Genomic DNA, 15791 nt, shown 5'->3' with positions numbered 1-15791 from the left:
AATCCATCTTCGCTTTGGATGAGCTAAGAAATGCAGCAGGCTTCAGCTGTGGCTGAGTGCTGCCATGGAAATATTTTCCTCCCATGAAAAGTGAGTGTTTTTCTTAGACCAGAATAACCTGTTGCTGATAAGAACTGGATTAAAGCGTGGTGTGAAGAAAACATTGCAAATGTAACCACACATCTCAGTGTACATCAGCCTTAGCTGGGAAAACTGTGGGACTCTGAGGTTTTGTGAAGTGTTCATGCTTACAGAAACAAGTGAAATTAACCTGGAAGATGATATAGGATATATGGATCACTTCCATGCTTGATAACTTGGAGAGTAAAAAAAATGTTTGTTTTGGTGTACATTTTGATGTATGTAACTTCAACAGAAGCTCCTTATGTCACTGTATCTCACACAATATGCAGCATGGTCAAATCCAAGGCTCAAGAGGATTATCACAGCACCAGTACTGCTGCTACTACCACTGGGACTCATGATGGAAAGCAAAACATCATCAGCTCTTGGTCTGCAGGTGACCAGGTGACTTAAGCTGCAGAGTTTTAATTAATGAGCAGTGCGGGCTGGAAGGAAATAGCTGGTCCTTTCCACTGCAGCTCAGTAATTACTGCTCCATCTAGTATGCCTGTCTTCTCAGCAAAGGACAGAGAAATGCTCCTCCTTTGGACAGTGTGAAGACAGACAGCATTGTGCTGCACAGGAGGGTGACCAGGTAGTGAAGCATGCCAAAGTTCTCAGGAAAGCCCCAAAAGCCAGGTGGCCACCTCAGAAAGCAGGTCCACTGTGCCTCGAGGAGGACAGGCAAATGCTTTTTTTTTCAGAATGCTGCCTGGTAAGGGATCTGTTCTGTGATGAATAGGATGGATGCCTACTATTGTTCCCAATGCTCCGATGGATGCAAATGCTCACAAAAGTTGTTACAGATCTACAGGACAGCACCCAAGACCTTTACTGTTGTAGTTGTAAAAATAGCCTGCAATGGCCCTAAATTCTAGTTGACTACTCAGGGGAAAAAAAGGGTCAAATAGAACATGGTTGGGCAATTTTTTCTTATCGAGCAAATCTTGCAAATAATTCTGTAGCACATGTGAACACCTCAGCTGTGATATGAAATGAAAAGTTTCAAAAGGATGCTGGAATCACTTCATTGAGAAAAAGGGGAAAAAAAATCATTCTTTTATGAGAAGGATCTAGAACTGGTGTTTGTGATTTTTTTCAGGATTTATTGGCACAATATAAATACCGCTAACATTCCAGACCTGACAGGAGGGTCCCAAAGTTCCACCTGCCTTCACAAATCCCTTCAATTGCATGGCAGTGCTGCTGGCATTCCATTGTCCTTGGCTAGGGCGAAGTCCCTCTTTACAGGTCACAGGATGCAATATCATGCAATAACCCAAGTTGGAAGGGATCCATTAGAATCACTGAATCCAACTCCTGGCTCCACACAGGACCACCCAAAAACCAGAACATATGACTTAGAGCATTGTCCAAATGCCTCTTGAACTGTGGCAGTTTGAGGCTGTGACCACTGCCCTGGGGAGCCTGTTCTAGTGTTTGACCACCCACTGGTGAAGAACCTTTTCCTAATCCCCAGCCTAATCCTCTCTTCTGTTCCCTTTTCTGTTGTCCTTCTTTTATTGTGGTGCCCAAAACCGCACACAGTACTCAAGGACCTTATGTGCCATTTCTCTGCTAAACTCTCCCTGGTTATTGGCTGACAGAGACAAAGCATTGGCAATAATTACTGCAGAATTAAATAAAAACCAGAATACTGCCTTCATCAATAATAACAAAACACAACATTCACTTCTAATTGATTTTGAGCAGGTCTTCCTAGTAATTCAGAATGAGAAGGCTAAGTTTTAGCAGAGGGAAGGCAACATGCCCAGATCCCTTTGACCATGTTCCCATGATGCTTCCCCAACTGAAGGGCCACAGGCTGTGACTTGTGAGCCCTGGGTTTTGCAGCCAGCCTTGCCAGATCTGCAGTGCCTGGCCCATCACCATAGGGGCAGGATGCCTGACAGTGTGCTCAGTGAAGCCTCTCCCCAATTGTTCTCCATCTACTGAAGTGCCCCAGGCTGACATTAGCAAGAAATAAATTGCTAAGAATAGGCCAAACAAGGTTATTAATTTTCGGCCAAGCCAGCTACATGGGCCACCACTATAGCTGTGCATTTCTCTGTTTAAAGGGAAATAAGCATGTTTGCCCTCACTGAAGATCAGTCAGCGTGGGTTCTCTATATGTCTGCAGAACCCCCCTGTGCAGGCAGCTCTTCTTGATGAGAGGTTGTGCTGCTCCCCACAGAGACCAGACAGGATTTATTCCAACTCAGTTTGAAGGCAATAAAATGCATTCTCAGACATTCTTAGCATGTTTAAGGAGTAACTTGAAGTTTGGTTATTGACCTGTCTTATGCATTTTTTTCTGGTTATTAGAATGCTTTTCTATGAAAATATTCTTAAATTCCCAGTATCCATATGTTACACAAATAAGCAATAAAAGGACTTTCCAAAGCAGGGCAGTGTTAAGCACTGTAGCTGTAAATCATGGACTATCAGAACGTCATACCATTATACAATATATCTACTATGAGTCATCCATTATACTGTGTTCCAGTCAGAAAGCTGGCACACAGGGACTGGGGCTAAGATTAATGTTTTAATATACTTTTAAACCATTTACAGAACAAAATGTACACAGTTGCTTAGAGGGTTCCTAGGTTTTGTGTTACGAGAAAGCAAAATATGAAATTAAGCAATGAGGAATATTTTTAACAGCATCCATGCCCGTGCCTACACTGCAAGCAGCAGCCAGTCCAAGACATAGGCATCATGGGCAGTGATAAACACAGCCACATCCATGCACCCCAAGCTCCCACCTGCAGTCACTGTCCTAGGGCTGCCCCTAGGAACCCAGCAGGATGAGTCTGGAGTCCTGATGGGTTCATGTGGTGAACTCAGCACTGCAGTAAGCAGGGAGCATGGCAGAGCAAAGTACAGTCTCCTTGTGCTCCACTGGTTTCCTTAGCTGGGGCAAATCTCTAGTGGATCCACACACCTCGCATGCACAGCCAGCAATTGCTTTGCTATGACAGTCTCATGTGAAAGCCCTGGTGGCTGCTTGTGGTCACTGTGGCCAGGCAGGAGGACTGCTGGGTTAGATGATGGCAGCGAGGTGAGTTACTGAATAGTAAGATTTCTATTCTGGGTCCTAGGCGATCCCATGAGCTTAATATAGCTGCTAAACATACTGCACATTAAGAAGGATGCCCCAGGAAATAAAAGCAGGAAATCTAAATAAAGGTGGTAAGTGGGACTGAAGATGCAGAAATTGTGCTGATTTTGACATCAGCTGCCCTGGGTGTGCTCACCTCTCACTGCCACAATGGCAGGACCTGCAAGATCCACAGACAGTGGAGGTGTGTAAAAACACAGAAGCATGGAAGACTTTTCACAGGGACATTTGAATCTGCAGTTTGGTCTCCATCCGTGCTGAGACTGTGGGTCTTCCTGGACTTTCTTGCAGAACAGACCACAAACCTAAGAACAAACCCCAGGGTCTGAGGCCTTCAGCTGCAGGACCATGATGCATTTTGCAGTACAAGGAGGAAACTAACACTCATACTCCCAAATAAGAGGTCACATGAGGGGAAAACACTGCAGAAATAATATCTGAAGAATCTGACGGAGGCTAGATTGTTCTGACATGAAAATACCCTGGGGCTGGTCTACATGAAATCTATCATCCCTCTCTTTGAGATGCTGCTTTGAGGTACTTGAACCTAAGAGACACTGCTTTAAAAGAAGGGAAAGCAATTGCAATATATAATTTCAGAATTATTCCAAAGGAAAGGAAAATGAGGGAAATAAATATGAAAGAAATTAGGAAAATAAAAATAAAAATAAAAAAATAAATGAATGTCCCAAAATAAATCTGATTCTCTTAAATTGTTTTTTCCTCCCCTCTAAACACAGCTGTTAATCTGATGGTGTCTTACAACTCAGAAAATAAACAGAATAACTTTGTTGTGAAAGTTCAGATCTTTCTCAGAGGTGGTGGCTGGCTGACTTCAGTCCAGATATAGTTGTTCCATAAAAACCACAAATGTTCTTCACAGGAGTGTAATTTTTGAATGCTGTGAACATCCTTTAATCATCCATACTTCGTCCTCTGGCATGGCATGGCACATCATATTAGTGAATCTGACACCACCAGGATTACACAGTGCTTTGTTTTCTCCATTACTCTGAGAGTTTTGAGGATATAAACAAGAATATAAAGACCTTGGGAAAAAATGATGGGAATTACTGCTCTGCTTCATGCCATTTAGACACTGACAGCTCTGCCTTAAAATGAATGCAGATATTATTTCAGCCTGAAAATTTGTCAGAGTTCTGCATTATTCTCTTCAAATTTAATTGTGGGAAGAAGACTTGATCATTCTGAAGAGTTTTGCATTTGTATTATACTCCAGAATAGCTTTCAGTCATTTCCTTGGGCTTACAGTGGTTGCAGAGATCCCTGTAAATATTTTACCTGGAAACAGGATGAATCACACACAGAATCACAGAACTGTAGGTGTTGGAAGGGACCTCTAGAGATCATCTAGTCCAACCCCCCTGTCAAAGCAGCTCCCTAGACCAGGTTGCAGAAAAAAATGTACTAAGATGAAAGCCACTGGAGATGTTTTAAGAGGGACAGGAAAGTTCTGGAAATGGCTTAACGAAGAATCAATTTAATTTGACAAGAATGGAGCCCCCTGAAGCTCAACCCCAAACACAACACAGGAAACAACTCTAAGGATCAAAGCACCCTTATCCTCTGTGGAGCTCCATCCCATGGGGACTGCTGGTAACCATAGGTGACATAGGCCAGTATTTTTGTCGTTTATCTTCCCCACTGTCAGTCATAGCTCTCTCATTCAAAAAACATATATTTTAAAAGCCCTAAGGCTACCCAGCCTACCTTGGAAAGAGCAGAAAATAGTAAGAGACAAAATTGTGTGCAACAGTGAGAAGATAACACTGTTGCTGAAATGCTGTGAATCTCCTTGGCTCTCATACCCTGTTCATTCCTTTGAGAATAAGGGAAGCTAACAGTGCTGTAACTCCACAAATCACACTAACTACTTTATCAACTTCATCTTCCCACACAACTTTTTATTTCCACTATTCTCCCATAACAGCCTAATATGCTTGGGCACTCAAGATTTTCACTTGAACTAGTCAATGGTGAGACCTTTTGTAGTTCTCTAGTGTCCATAAGAGTACTGTATTTTTTAATATTGCTACTACTGTGGCATTGCTTTACCCATTGTAATATTAATTAAAAATGCTTGGGAATGGGAGGGGACTACACGCTGCTGGCCTTGTCAGATGGAGGAAGAACATGCTGCGCCAGCAGGGAGAGTGGCAAACTAGTTCAGAATCTTTAAAATTTATCTATAAAAGGAGGCAAGAATGGGTTTCAGCATTCCATATCCCATGTCCAGGGAATTTTCCACCTCAGCAAGAGCTGAACCTATAGAAAGCTCCCAGAAGCTTCCAGTGGCAGACTGCTCCTTGCTATGGACTCCACAAAACTGAAGTTGAAAGTGAAACTTTCACACCGCACAATGTCAGAAGTAAGGGAAAAACTGTTACATGAAAGATGAGGAGGCTAGGAAATGCCTGGAGAAATAAAGCAGGTATTCTCTCCACTAGAACAACAAAGTGATAAAAATACAATAAGATCTCTTGAAGCTTTTCCAGAAGAATTTCTATCTAATTACTGAGCCATTACTGGCTTGGGTCTCATCTGCAAACACAGTAGTGCCCATGGAGCTGATCAATTATTCAGTTTCAATTATCAATTTCTCATTAGCAGAGTTATCCCTCCAGTCATTAGCAATTTTCCTTTATCTCAATCAGTATTTGGTATTAAAATTACTAGTCTTGTGAAGTAAGAAAAAATGAAAAAAACAGATCTGATATGCAAGGCTATATTAAAAGATTAGGCAGCAAGAGTTTTATTTTATTTCTAGGCTTTCTAACAGAAGACATAATGTGTTGTCCACAGACAACTCTTCTGCAGTTTGTTCTCAAAAAAGAAGATATACCTTCCTACAAAATCTGTTCCAGGAACAGCATAATTAATGCAGTTGCTACTTCAGATACAAGATGCAAAGAATTATCTTACACAACAGTTTTCAATGCAAAAATATTGAGTATTCGTGTATGTGTTCCTGCCCTTTTTGTTCAAGTGTCCCAAACCTATTTTTTTTCTTCTTCTTATATGGCCCTCTGGGCTCACATCTTTCTCTTCTGTAATTTCAATTCCAGATAAATCTTAGGGAGCGAGGGAGAGACAGAGAGTTAAATAACCAGAAAACAGGAAAAAAAATAAGGAAAAATTGGAATTAAGATGTGTAAGGTTTGACTTACCAATTTACATGAGTAGAATGACCATAAATATCTTTGCAGCAAAATATATGTGCATAAAGACACATTATGCTATCTCATGAAAATGATACTTTGGATTTTCTCACACTTATTGTATCCAGATTCAGGGAGAATGTGGGTGTCTTGATGTTGGGGTTGAAATTCCTCTTTTGCTCCTCCTGTCTTTTCTCTTGGTTATTTAACAGAACGTTCTTTCTTCTTTGCAAATGATATGGATTTGTTTATAACCTCATAAATATGCAGTCACTCTAAGTACTTTTCCCATGATATTGCATATTTAAAATCTGCTATGAAACTTCAGGCAAAAATAAAATAAAAAAAAGCAGGAGCTATTGGGATGGAAACACATTTATTATTTTGTAGAATAAATACCATCAACTTCACCTCTGAGTATGGCCATAAATAAGGGGTACCTGTGACCCCTAAATTCCTTCCACATTCTTCAGTATTTCAGTGTATATACTTGAGGTAGGAGTCAAATACACAACACTGTCAAGCTCAGAAGGCATATACAGGAAGAAAGTGGATAAATGCATCACACTAGGGGAAGTCACAAGTAGACATATTAAAATGGACTCAACAAAGCAGAGGATGGAGCAGGTTTAACAAAAACACAAGCTAGAAAGCGTTAATTTGCTCTGTTAATCAGCGCCAAAACCAGAATACACTTTCTAGTGATGTTGGCAGACACATTAGTCCAAACACATTATCTTGCTACCTCCTTTGAGTGTACCTTTGCTCCATACTTGACTGCAGACCAAATAGAGGAGATCCCAGCTCCTCTTCGCCCCAGATTTGTATCTCAATTCTAGACAACAGTTCACTGCCGAGTCAAACGCATGCGAATTGTGTTTGGAAGAAGAAAGTGCAAAATAAGGTCTTTGTTCATCAAAGCAATTAAGTCGGTATACAGCTGAAGAGATGAGGCCAGGCCTGCTAACCCACCTATACTCAGCTATGCCCATCAGTGAAGGGCACTGGCTTGGACAACTTCCATGTACTGATTTCTTTGTGATCAGAGTATATTCAGCCACCCAGACCCTCTCTAGGGCAAGTGGCCTGCAAGATGCCTGCAGCCATGAAGCTCTGAGCTCTGGTGACTGCTCATGGCAATTCTAGTGTGCCTGTTGCCATAGCAACTGAAGTGGAGGCTTTTTGAAGTGATGCTCAGCACCCTACCATCTGTCCTGTGGCAATGTGGCTCTACTGAAGCCTCTGAGAGCTTTCTCATTGACTTCAATGGGGTCAAGATTTCACTCCAAAGACGGATCTAGTCCCAAGGCACTGGATACAGATTTTTAACGAAGTTTTACAGTACATGAGTTCTGGCTGCGGCCTCAAATTTTAATTTCAACCACTTCAGATAATTTACTTCTGCTGCCAGGAAGTATCATTTTTAACCCCAAGATACTTCCATTCCATTCTTACTTCCATTTCGGTGCTACACTAACTGCCAACTTTGTATCTTCAAATATCAGGTGTATTTCCACTGCTTCTCTTGCACAATATATGTACAATATGATGCTATGCAGTAAGGAGGAACGAAGTGTGATGTTTTAATTATTCTTCTGCTGTTTTATTTTTTTAACCTCCAGATGGTGTCTGTGACTGGTGATTTTTTCTTCAGTCTATATATTTCCGGCTTTAATTAGCTTACTTAACTGGGAGCATGTCTGAGAGACACACAAGTGATCAGATAATATCAAGTGCTAATGTTTAATTGCTTTCATAAAATTAGAAGCAGATAAACAGTTGGGGCCATAATTGAACGACCTTACTAGAAGACAAGCTGATTGGTGTTGTGACAAAACTTGAGAGATTCCCAGGCTTGAGCTAATTTCACATCAGCCAAGGCTGCAGGCTCAAGGCAATGTCTCTTTTAGAGAGCACGGCCAGACTGGGTAACAGATCTGCCATGCATATTTGTCACCTGAGGACTGGCTCAGGTTATGCCACTTTCTGATAGGACTGAACCAAGTTATTGCTCCGATTTACCACTTCCTAAGAAAGAACACAGTGAACAGGTTTTTGCAGGGAGGGGACTGGAGAAAGTTATATCCCTCTTCATCCTTGCCCTTCTCCATCATGCATGCTACTGAGAAATGGCAGTTGGGCAGTCCAAGCATCTGTCCTTGTGAGGCTTTGTTGTGAAATGCCAAACAGTTGCTGACAAGAGCTGTGGGGATCTGATACAAATATTATATGAACAGGCAATCTGGAGTAAGTCTGAGGATTTTCTGTCTGGTACTAAATTCATAGCTTTTTACTGCTGGATGAAAGATCTGAGCAAGTTCAATTCTCAGAATCTGAATTTTTTGTACCTGGCTATCATTAACTGGTGAATGGGCATGCCTTGTTTTGATATTGCCATATAATTTTATTTCTTTGAGTGTAAAGACAGAAAGAAGGAGTCATACTTACAGGATCCCTTTTCACGAGGCCTGGGTTAGGCACAACAATGATGAGGTGGGCAATGGTAAACATGGAGTTCAGCACATAAGAAAAAAACAAATTCTTATGCAGAGTTATCCTTTGACAGCTGAGACTCCTGAAAAAAAATGGAGCATGTTGTAAATTAGTATTTTTCTCCTGAAGTCACTTTAACAAGCTCTTTCTGGCAATAGTTTCTCAAGAATGCCTTTTGGCAAGGCATAATTGGAAAACACATGCCTTGCATTGCAGCCATAACCTCTGACAATTTTTTTTGTTTTGTTTTTACACCTGTTTAGTACCACATGCTTTTTAGCCATGTTGCAAAGAGCCATCCAGCTACATTCTCATCCCTTGATGCCTTTCTGTATTTCATGGTAATCTAGATATTAAGTGGTGAAGCAGAACCCTGAGAATTATTAGAAGCACATTATACAAGTAGCAAAAATTAGGACTATTGCTTGATAAGTAACTGTTCCCTGGAGACTCAATTTCTCAAGTATTCTAATGAATACTATTTGCTGCTTTAGGAATTGACGGTGAGAACGTTGTGTGGGAATACCCTTAAATTTCAGGGGGATTTGGGTTGGTATCCTGCATGTTTCTGACACCAGCTGAAGAAGTTGTTTTCCCGCTCAGAGGGAGCAACAACATGGGGGGTGGTGGGATTTCTGCTATTGTGGGTAGCAGAATTTCCCAAGGTTACAAAATTCTTGTGCAACTAAATCATGACTTCAGTTTCCATCTTGAACCACCTGCCCTTTCAAATTCCTACCAAAAACCTCAGGCCATTTCCTTGGCCACCCCTGAGCAGAGAACACCTCTGGAGCTGATTACAGAAAAATGATCCTGAAGCTGTTAGATAATGATGTGATTTCTGCTCTCAGCGATCACTGAAAAAAAGCTGGTGAAACCTGCAGGTAAGGAATAGCTAAGACAAGCAAATATTGCTTCTTGCTGAGGCATGCAAGTCTTTCACAGCCTTGAGCTGTGTGCTGGCTGTGACTCTCAGATGCTCTGTATGTGAAAGTTAAGGCAAAATGCACTTTTTCTAAAAAGAGAACTCCTTTCTGATCATTCATTTGTTTGTTTTATTTCTTTTCTTTTCTTTTTTCCTCCTTGGTGACCTGCCACATATCTTTAGTTGTCCATACACTTTTTCTGTGAGTCACTGGATGGAATTCTTCCTTTAGCTAAGATTGCTTTGCTTGTTACGGTCATCATCATCCTGCAGTTCTCACTAGTACTGTTGATCTACTTTACCCACGAAGACAACGTCCTTGGTTCAGGATGTCTATGAGATGGAGGTCCCTGGGGCTAGAAGGAAGAGAATCTCTTTACAATTGACCTGATTTGATATTATTAGCTATTGACAACTGTTGAGTACCAGACATGGGGCTAGGAGTACCTTCAGTTTGACCTCCTATAGGATAGAATATTGGGGAAAAAAGACTGTTCTTTGGACTGACCTATCCTACACTGTGTTCTTGTGCTTATTTCAATTGTTTTTGCCCCAATCACAAATCAAGCCTTATGTTCCTCTTTTGCTCCTCTGCCCTAGTAGTGTTTGTCTGGTCTTGATTCCTTCTCCCTCCCCACTCTCTGTCATTACACTTCGTCAACACCACTGGCTCCACTTGTCTTGGGACACTACGATGTACAGTATACCCTCTGTCTTTCTCTTGCTGTCCTGATAACATGCATCCCATTCTCAGTCAGTCAAGATTTCCCCATCACTTAGAGCAGTCAATGGCCACAGAGATGCAGAGATGTCTCTCCAGCTACCTCTCTATGTGGCTGCCACTACAGTCAGTCCTTTGCGACAGTCCCTGCCACGTATGTGGGCTTCCACTCTCATTCCTGTCATTCCTCCCTGCTTTTCTTGTCTTTTCCCAATCATACTTCTCTATAAAATTGGACTATGATTTGCACATTTGTCCTGTGTTTTAATTATTTCCTATGATTCCTATACTTCCTTTAACAGATAGGACCTCCTATTTACACATAGGCACCCATATTTTTTAGTTCCTACCTCCACTTTTCTACAGCATTTATGATATTGATATCCAAGGCATTTTTGGCACTATTTTCTTCAGAGATCTATTCTGTGAGTCTGTCATTATTCCTCTATCGTGAATATTGAGAACACTGATTTTCAAACCCAGTCAGTTATTTTCCATCTCCTAGCCACTTGTTTAGATTTCAAACCATTATTTTCATGTTCTCTACCACGTCCTTCCTGGAGAAAACTCACAACAAGCTTTTACAATTGATCCTTCCATACATCATTCTTTCTCAGTTTCATTGGGAAGCCTTGCCAACAATGACACTGCCAGGTACCTTCACAACACAACATCTGTTGCTCTTACAGGCCTAAACTTACTGTACTCCTGTTATATTCACAACAATATCTTTGTTTTAATAATTAATTTGGAAGTGATTTGCAGCCAGGTGTCCCTTCTTTCCTTTTGCATTTTATCATGTAAGACAATGGCATCTCAGTCCGCAACTATAAAAATACTGGAATAGTGTTAGGATGCATATAACTGTTGGGCACTCTGCTTTATGAATACTCTGCCTCCTGACATAATTATCTGTGATGCCAGATAATTATGAATTTAGATACTTCAAATTCAAATGAGAATAAATTTATGTCAGGAAAGACTGCTTGTAAATGGGAAGAATTTTTCCTCACATTCTGAAACAGAAACTTCTGCAAGCTCTGACACCTCTACATCAAAGGCTACCGTACAGCTCCGAGACCATCTCTTACTGTTTGATTGACCATCTAATTGACAGCTTGCCTTCTACTGAAGGTGAAACAATCTATCACTGCCATATCCAGATAGGAGAAGACTGCTGAAGGTAATAAGAATACTCCCATACTGCTTTATTCGTACTTCCTTATGATTTTATTTTGGTTTCTTCTTTGTTCTCTCATTTTGCGATGCTTTGTTTTGATCCCTTTTTCTACTTCTTCCTGTAATATTTGTGTTACTGATTAGTCACTGAAAGGAAAGGGTAAGCAGATGAGGAGGAGAGAGGGAGGCATACTGCTGTCAGGAAGGCTGTTGTCAGATGAGTCTTTCAGCGTGGCCTGGGAATGGTCAGGATTGAGTAGTCAGTGATTCAGAGATCACTCTGAGTCAACTTGAGCCTGCCTTGCTCACTGCAAGGTCCCAGAATAATGGAATGATCTTTCTGGACCATTGTGGGTAGACATTTTAACCAAATCCTTTCCAAAGAGCACTGGAGCCTGGCCAGAAGATTTCAGATCTCAGTTTTCTCAATGTACTACTGTAACTGGTTTTGTTCTCTGTTTCTTGGAAGAGATGGGAATTAAGCAGATCATTAGGCAATCTCTAATTATCTCTGTACCCCATTAACACGTTATCACAGCCACTCATCAAACTGACCCTCTGGAAATTACCAGAATTAATAACCCATATTTTTTATTCAACTACTTTGAGCCTATAATCTTACAGACTCCTGTTACAGCTAATGCAAAATCCAACCGTTGCATTTCCTGTTTCATAGGTTTCACAGATTACTAAGCATACTCTTTTCCAGAGTGTATGGACCCCCTAATCTCATCCATGGTGAACTTGTTCAGGGATCAGCAGCAGATGAAGTAACTAGGCAGAAGATTCATGTAACACTACTAAGACAATGTTTATTAGAAAGAACACAGTCTGAATATATCCATAGGTTTATGAATCCCAAAATATAAAACTCAATCCTACCACATTTCTGCTTTGCTCCCACCAGTAAAATTATTTGGAGTCTGACTGAATTCATTCAGAATATCCAGGTCCCCTTGTTCTCTGACTCATTGTTTTTCACCTGACTTACAGAGTATCTTAACCTCTCTTCTGAAACTTCCTTCAGTATGGTTGCTTTATTTTACTCTCATTAAAAATAATTTCATTCTTCTGTTTCACCTTAGAAACACTGTTTTCTGTTTCTCTGCATTTTCGTGTAGATATACCATTTCTTTACCATCTCAAAGAGGAATTAAGTCCTCTGCAAAAAAGATGCAAAAGATTCAGCTATTCTCTTGATTTTATTGACTGGTATGTATTTGGAATAATTAACCCATAATATTTGACATGTTAACAGATATATTTCCCAGATTTGTACATGGATCTCTCATAAGACATAAGGAGTGAGTTTTCAGAAAAGACTGTAAAGGTAATATAAATCAAGGTTGAAATCAGAAATAGGCTAAGGTCTCTCATGTAAAATTTGAGTTAAATAATACAGGGGCTTTGAGAATACAATTGATTTAAGCACTGGAACAAGTATCTGGGGTCTTATGGAGCAACTTTCACTGCAGATTGTTAAAATCAGACAACCATCCCTTGTTTTCTAGAGGCAGAGGTTCAGCAAGAGCATCTTTTTAACCCCAATTTTCTACAATTGCTGTATACATTTAAGCAGGAATTTTGTGTTTACTATGTAAAGATGGATTCTATAAATCTTCATTTTGTATTTGCAGCCAAAACACACATCTTAGAAGTTCAGTTAATGAAGTTGATGTTATCTTAAAAAACAGCATTTAAAGCATTTCATGCTGTACTGAAGTTACTCAGTTATGATGCAACACATTAAATCTATGAGTTCCAAGATACTTAAAAAATGCCATTTAGTCTAGACATATAAAACCTCTGCACTACAAGAGTCATACGAAATGTTTATAAGTAAATGGTCATGACAATATGCACTGAGTGTACTTCATTCTGATTACTTGGACTTACTGGTGACACAAAGTCCAATGATTACAGAAATACCCTTTGTTTTAAGTTAATGCTACTTCTAATTTAGAAACTGCTCATAATTCAAAGTTACTATCACAGTCACTAAAATCTGAAAAAAAATATGTATTTGGTGTATTTGTTATATTTGAGTGCCAAGTTGACAGATTTGATGGGTGGGTTTTTTTGACTTTAAGTTTTATAGAAACATCAACAAAATAAAAACAAATAATAAATTGTGACCTATCTATAAAAGTCATGCTCTTTTATCTGTCTGCTGCAAAGATAACTATGTCTAGAAGTATTCTACACTTTTGGATTACATACTTGTCTTTGAACTTCTGAAATAGATCGATGGCGACACTAAAGAATATTGCATTTCTTTCTATGAGAATGATGATAAAAGAAGTGAAAAATTCTTTGAATGCTCATCAAGGACTTTTGAAAAAGCTTAGTGCTTCTCTGATGTGGGCCTATTTGTGTTCTTACATAATTGACAACTTTAGCTTCAAATATTTTCTTGCAGGCTCTAAAACATACACTCTTTATATTAACAACCGTGATGGACTTTAATCACCATAGGTTGCCATTATTGCATAGCTATTCTTTCTTAATCCCTTCACATAAGATTGTGAAAAGAACAAGTCTGTATCCAATCAACTCAGAAAACGTCACTTGTCCTTTTAGACTACCTTACAGCTATCTTCAGATATATTCTGCAGCTGGTGAGCACTTCTCTACCTCTGGTCATAAAGTAACGGCCTTGTCTGCTGACTGCAAGTAATGTATGCAACTTGGTTAAAGCAGTAAGATAATGCAATCTCATCTGAGTCATTTTTTCAAAGTATCTGAATGGAGATAATAACCCCAGTTTCTGAATTCCCAGAGGCTTGCAGTTTACTGTAATGTTATACACCTTAAATTGATATACCTTAAGAAGATTGCTTAAAAGCTTGGAGAAGAATATATCTTATGTGAGTCAGCATAGCTCTGGATGTACAATAGCTCAGGACCCTGTCCAGCAGTTATTCTCCAATATTTTCCCCGCAGTGATCTCCCTGTGTCATGTTTACACTGCTACTGAGAAATCCTCTTTGTCTAGAGTGTGATTTAGATATGTCTAGATAGATCAACTTTTCATTTGATTTGAAAACAAAGTAAAAATGGAGCCCTTAATCTGCTGGAAATGTACTGGCTTTGGTGTCTTCTAGTGATCAGCAGTTCCCTGAGGTGAAACTGGAAGGTTATTTCCAGACAGCCCCTCGCTACTGATAGTGACTGAAACTGTGGCTAGATGTCTGAGGGCAAATCTGAGCTCCCACTACTCCTTTGCTGCTGTAATAGTGTGAAGACAGGTTCACTAAAGGACAAGACTGAAATGCATAGTCAAGTTACCAGATGGTAGTTGCAACACTTTCAGTGAATATCAATTCAGCCTCCTCTGAAGTTCAGGTATAAAACATTATTGTTTTTCCTTTTAATGAAAATGACAGGCTGCACTCTGCTAGATTCATCCTTAGTGATGAGTTCTGTAAGCACCTACAAATGTCAACAGATCAGTCCCTCAGCAACTGATGATGGTATTCCTGTCCTCTGGGAGCTGGGAGGCTTCAAATCACTGCCCTGTGAAGTCACTGCTACTTCTATGGGCTGGACATGCTCCCCAAGGAACTGGTAAATGATGGCCTTACCAGATTTCCAGTTACACCATTTCCCTACGGATGGCACTTTCACACCACTTTTGAAAAATCTAACATCATAATTTTGGCTACACATCTTTGGAAGATGTCCCAGTGGCAAGAGAACCCTGTGCTGATGCTTTTTGTTCAATCAGCATTATATAAAAAGTCACTCAGAAGAGTTGTCCATGTTCCCTTACAAGTTTTTCTTTAGTTACCACATGAGATCCCTCATGGAAAGAAGAGAGAGTGTTTGTAAGAAACACTTACTTGAAATAGAAGAAAATTGCCAAGGAAATCAACAGGGATGTTATAGACAAAGCATGGCCAACGATCGCCATATAATAAAGTATGAACGCCATCTGAAATTTAACAGAAAGAAAAGGCAAACATGAACAATTTGCAGGCACTCATTTCTTTTCTCATTAAGGAAGAATCTAAAAAAATCAACCTCCTATTTTGTATCTTTTTTCTT

The 15791-nt window shown here is 40.0% G+C and overlaps 1 protein-coding gene across 1 annotated transcript in view; it reads right to left on the bottom strand.

Moving 5' to 3' along the window:
* The window catches only part of CALCR (calcitonin receptor), a 58747-nt gene that overhangs the window by 21841 nt on the left and 21115 nt on the right, over nucleotides 1-15791 (bottom strand). The window contains exons 5-6 of the mRNA XM_065731559.1: nucleotides 15587-15678; nucleotides 8875-9001 (exon numbers count right to left, since the gene is read on the bottom strand). Coding sequence (XP_065587631.1) covers nucleotides 8875-9001; nucleotides 15587-15678 — 219 coding nt within the window. The remainder of the gene's footprint in view (nucleotides 1-8874; nucleotides 9002-15586; nucleotides 15679-15791) is intronic.

This window comes from Cyrtonyx montezumae, unplaced genomic scaffold (genome assembly GCF_038088225.1).
Source record: "Cyrtonyx montezumae isolate F1298 unplaced genomic scaffold, pur_monq_1.0 scaffold_14, whole genome shotgun sequence".
NCBI classification, from domain to species: domain Eukaryota; kingdom Metazoa; phylum Chordata; class Aves; order Galliformes; family Odontophoridae; genus Cyrtonyx; species Cyrtonyx montezumae.
This window is presented reverse-complemented; position numbering and strand designations above follow the sequence as displayed.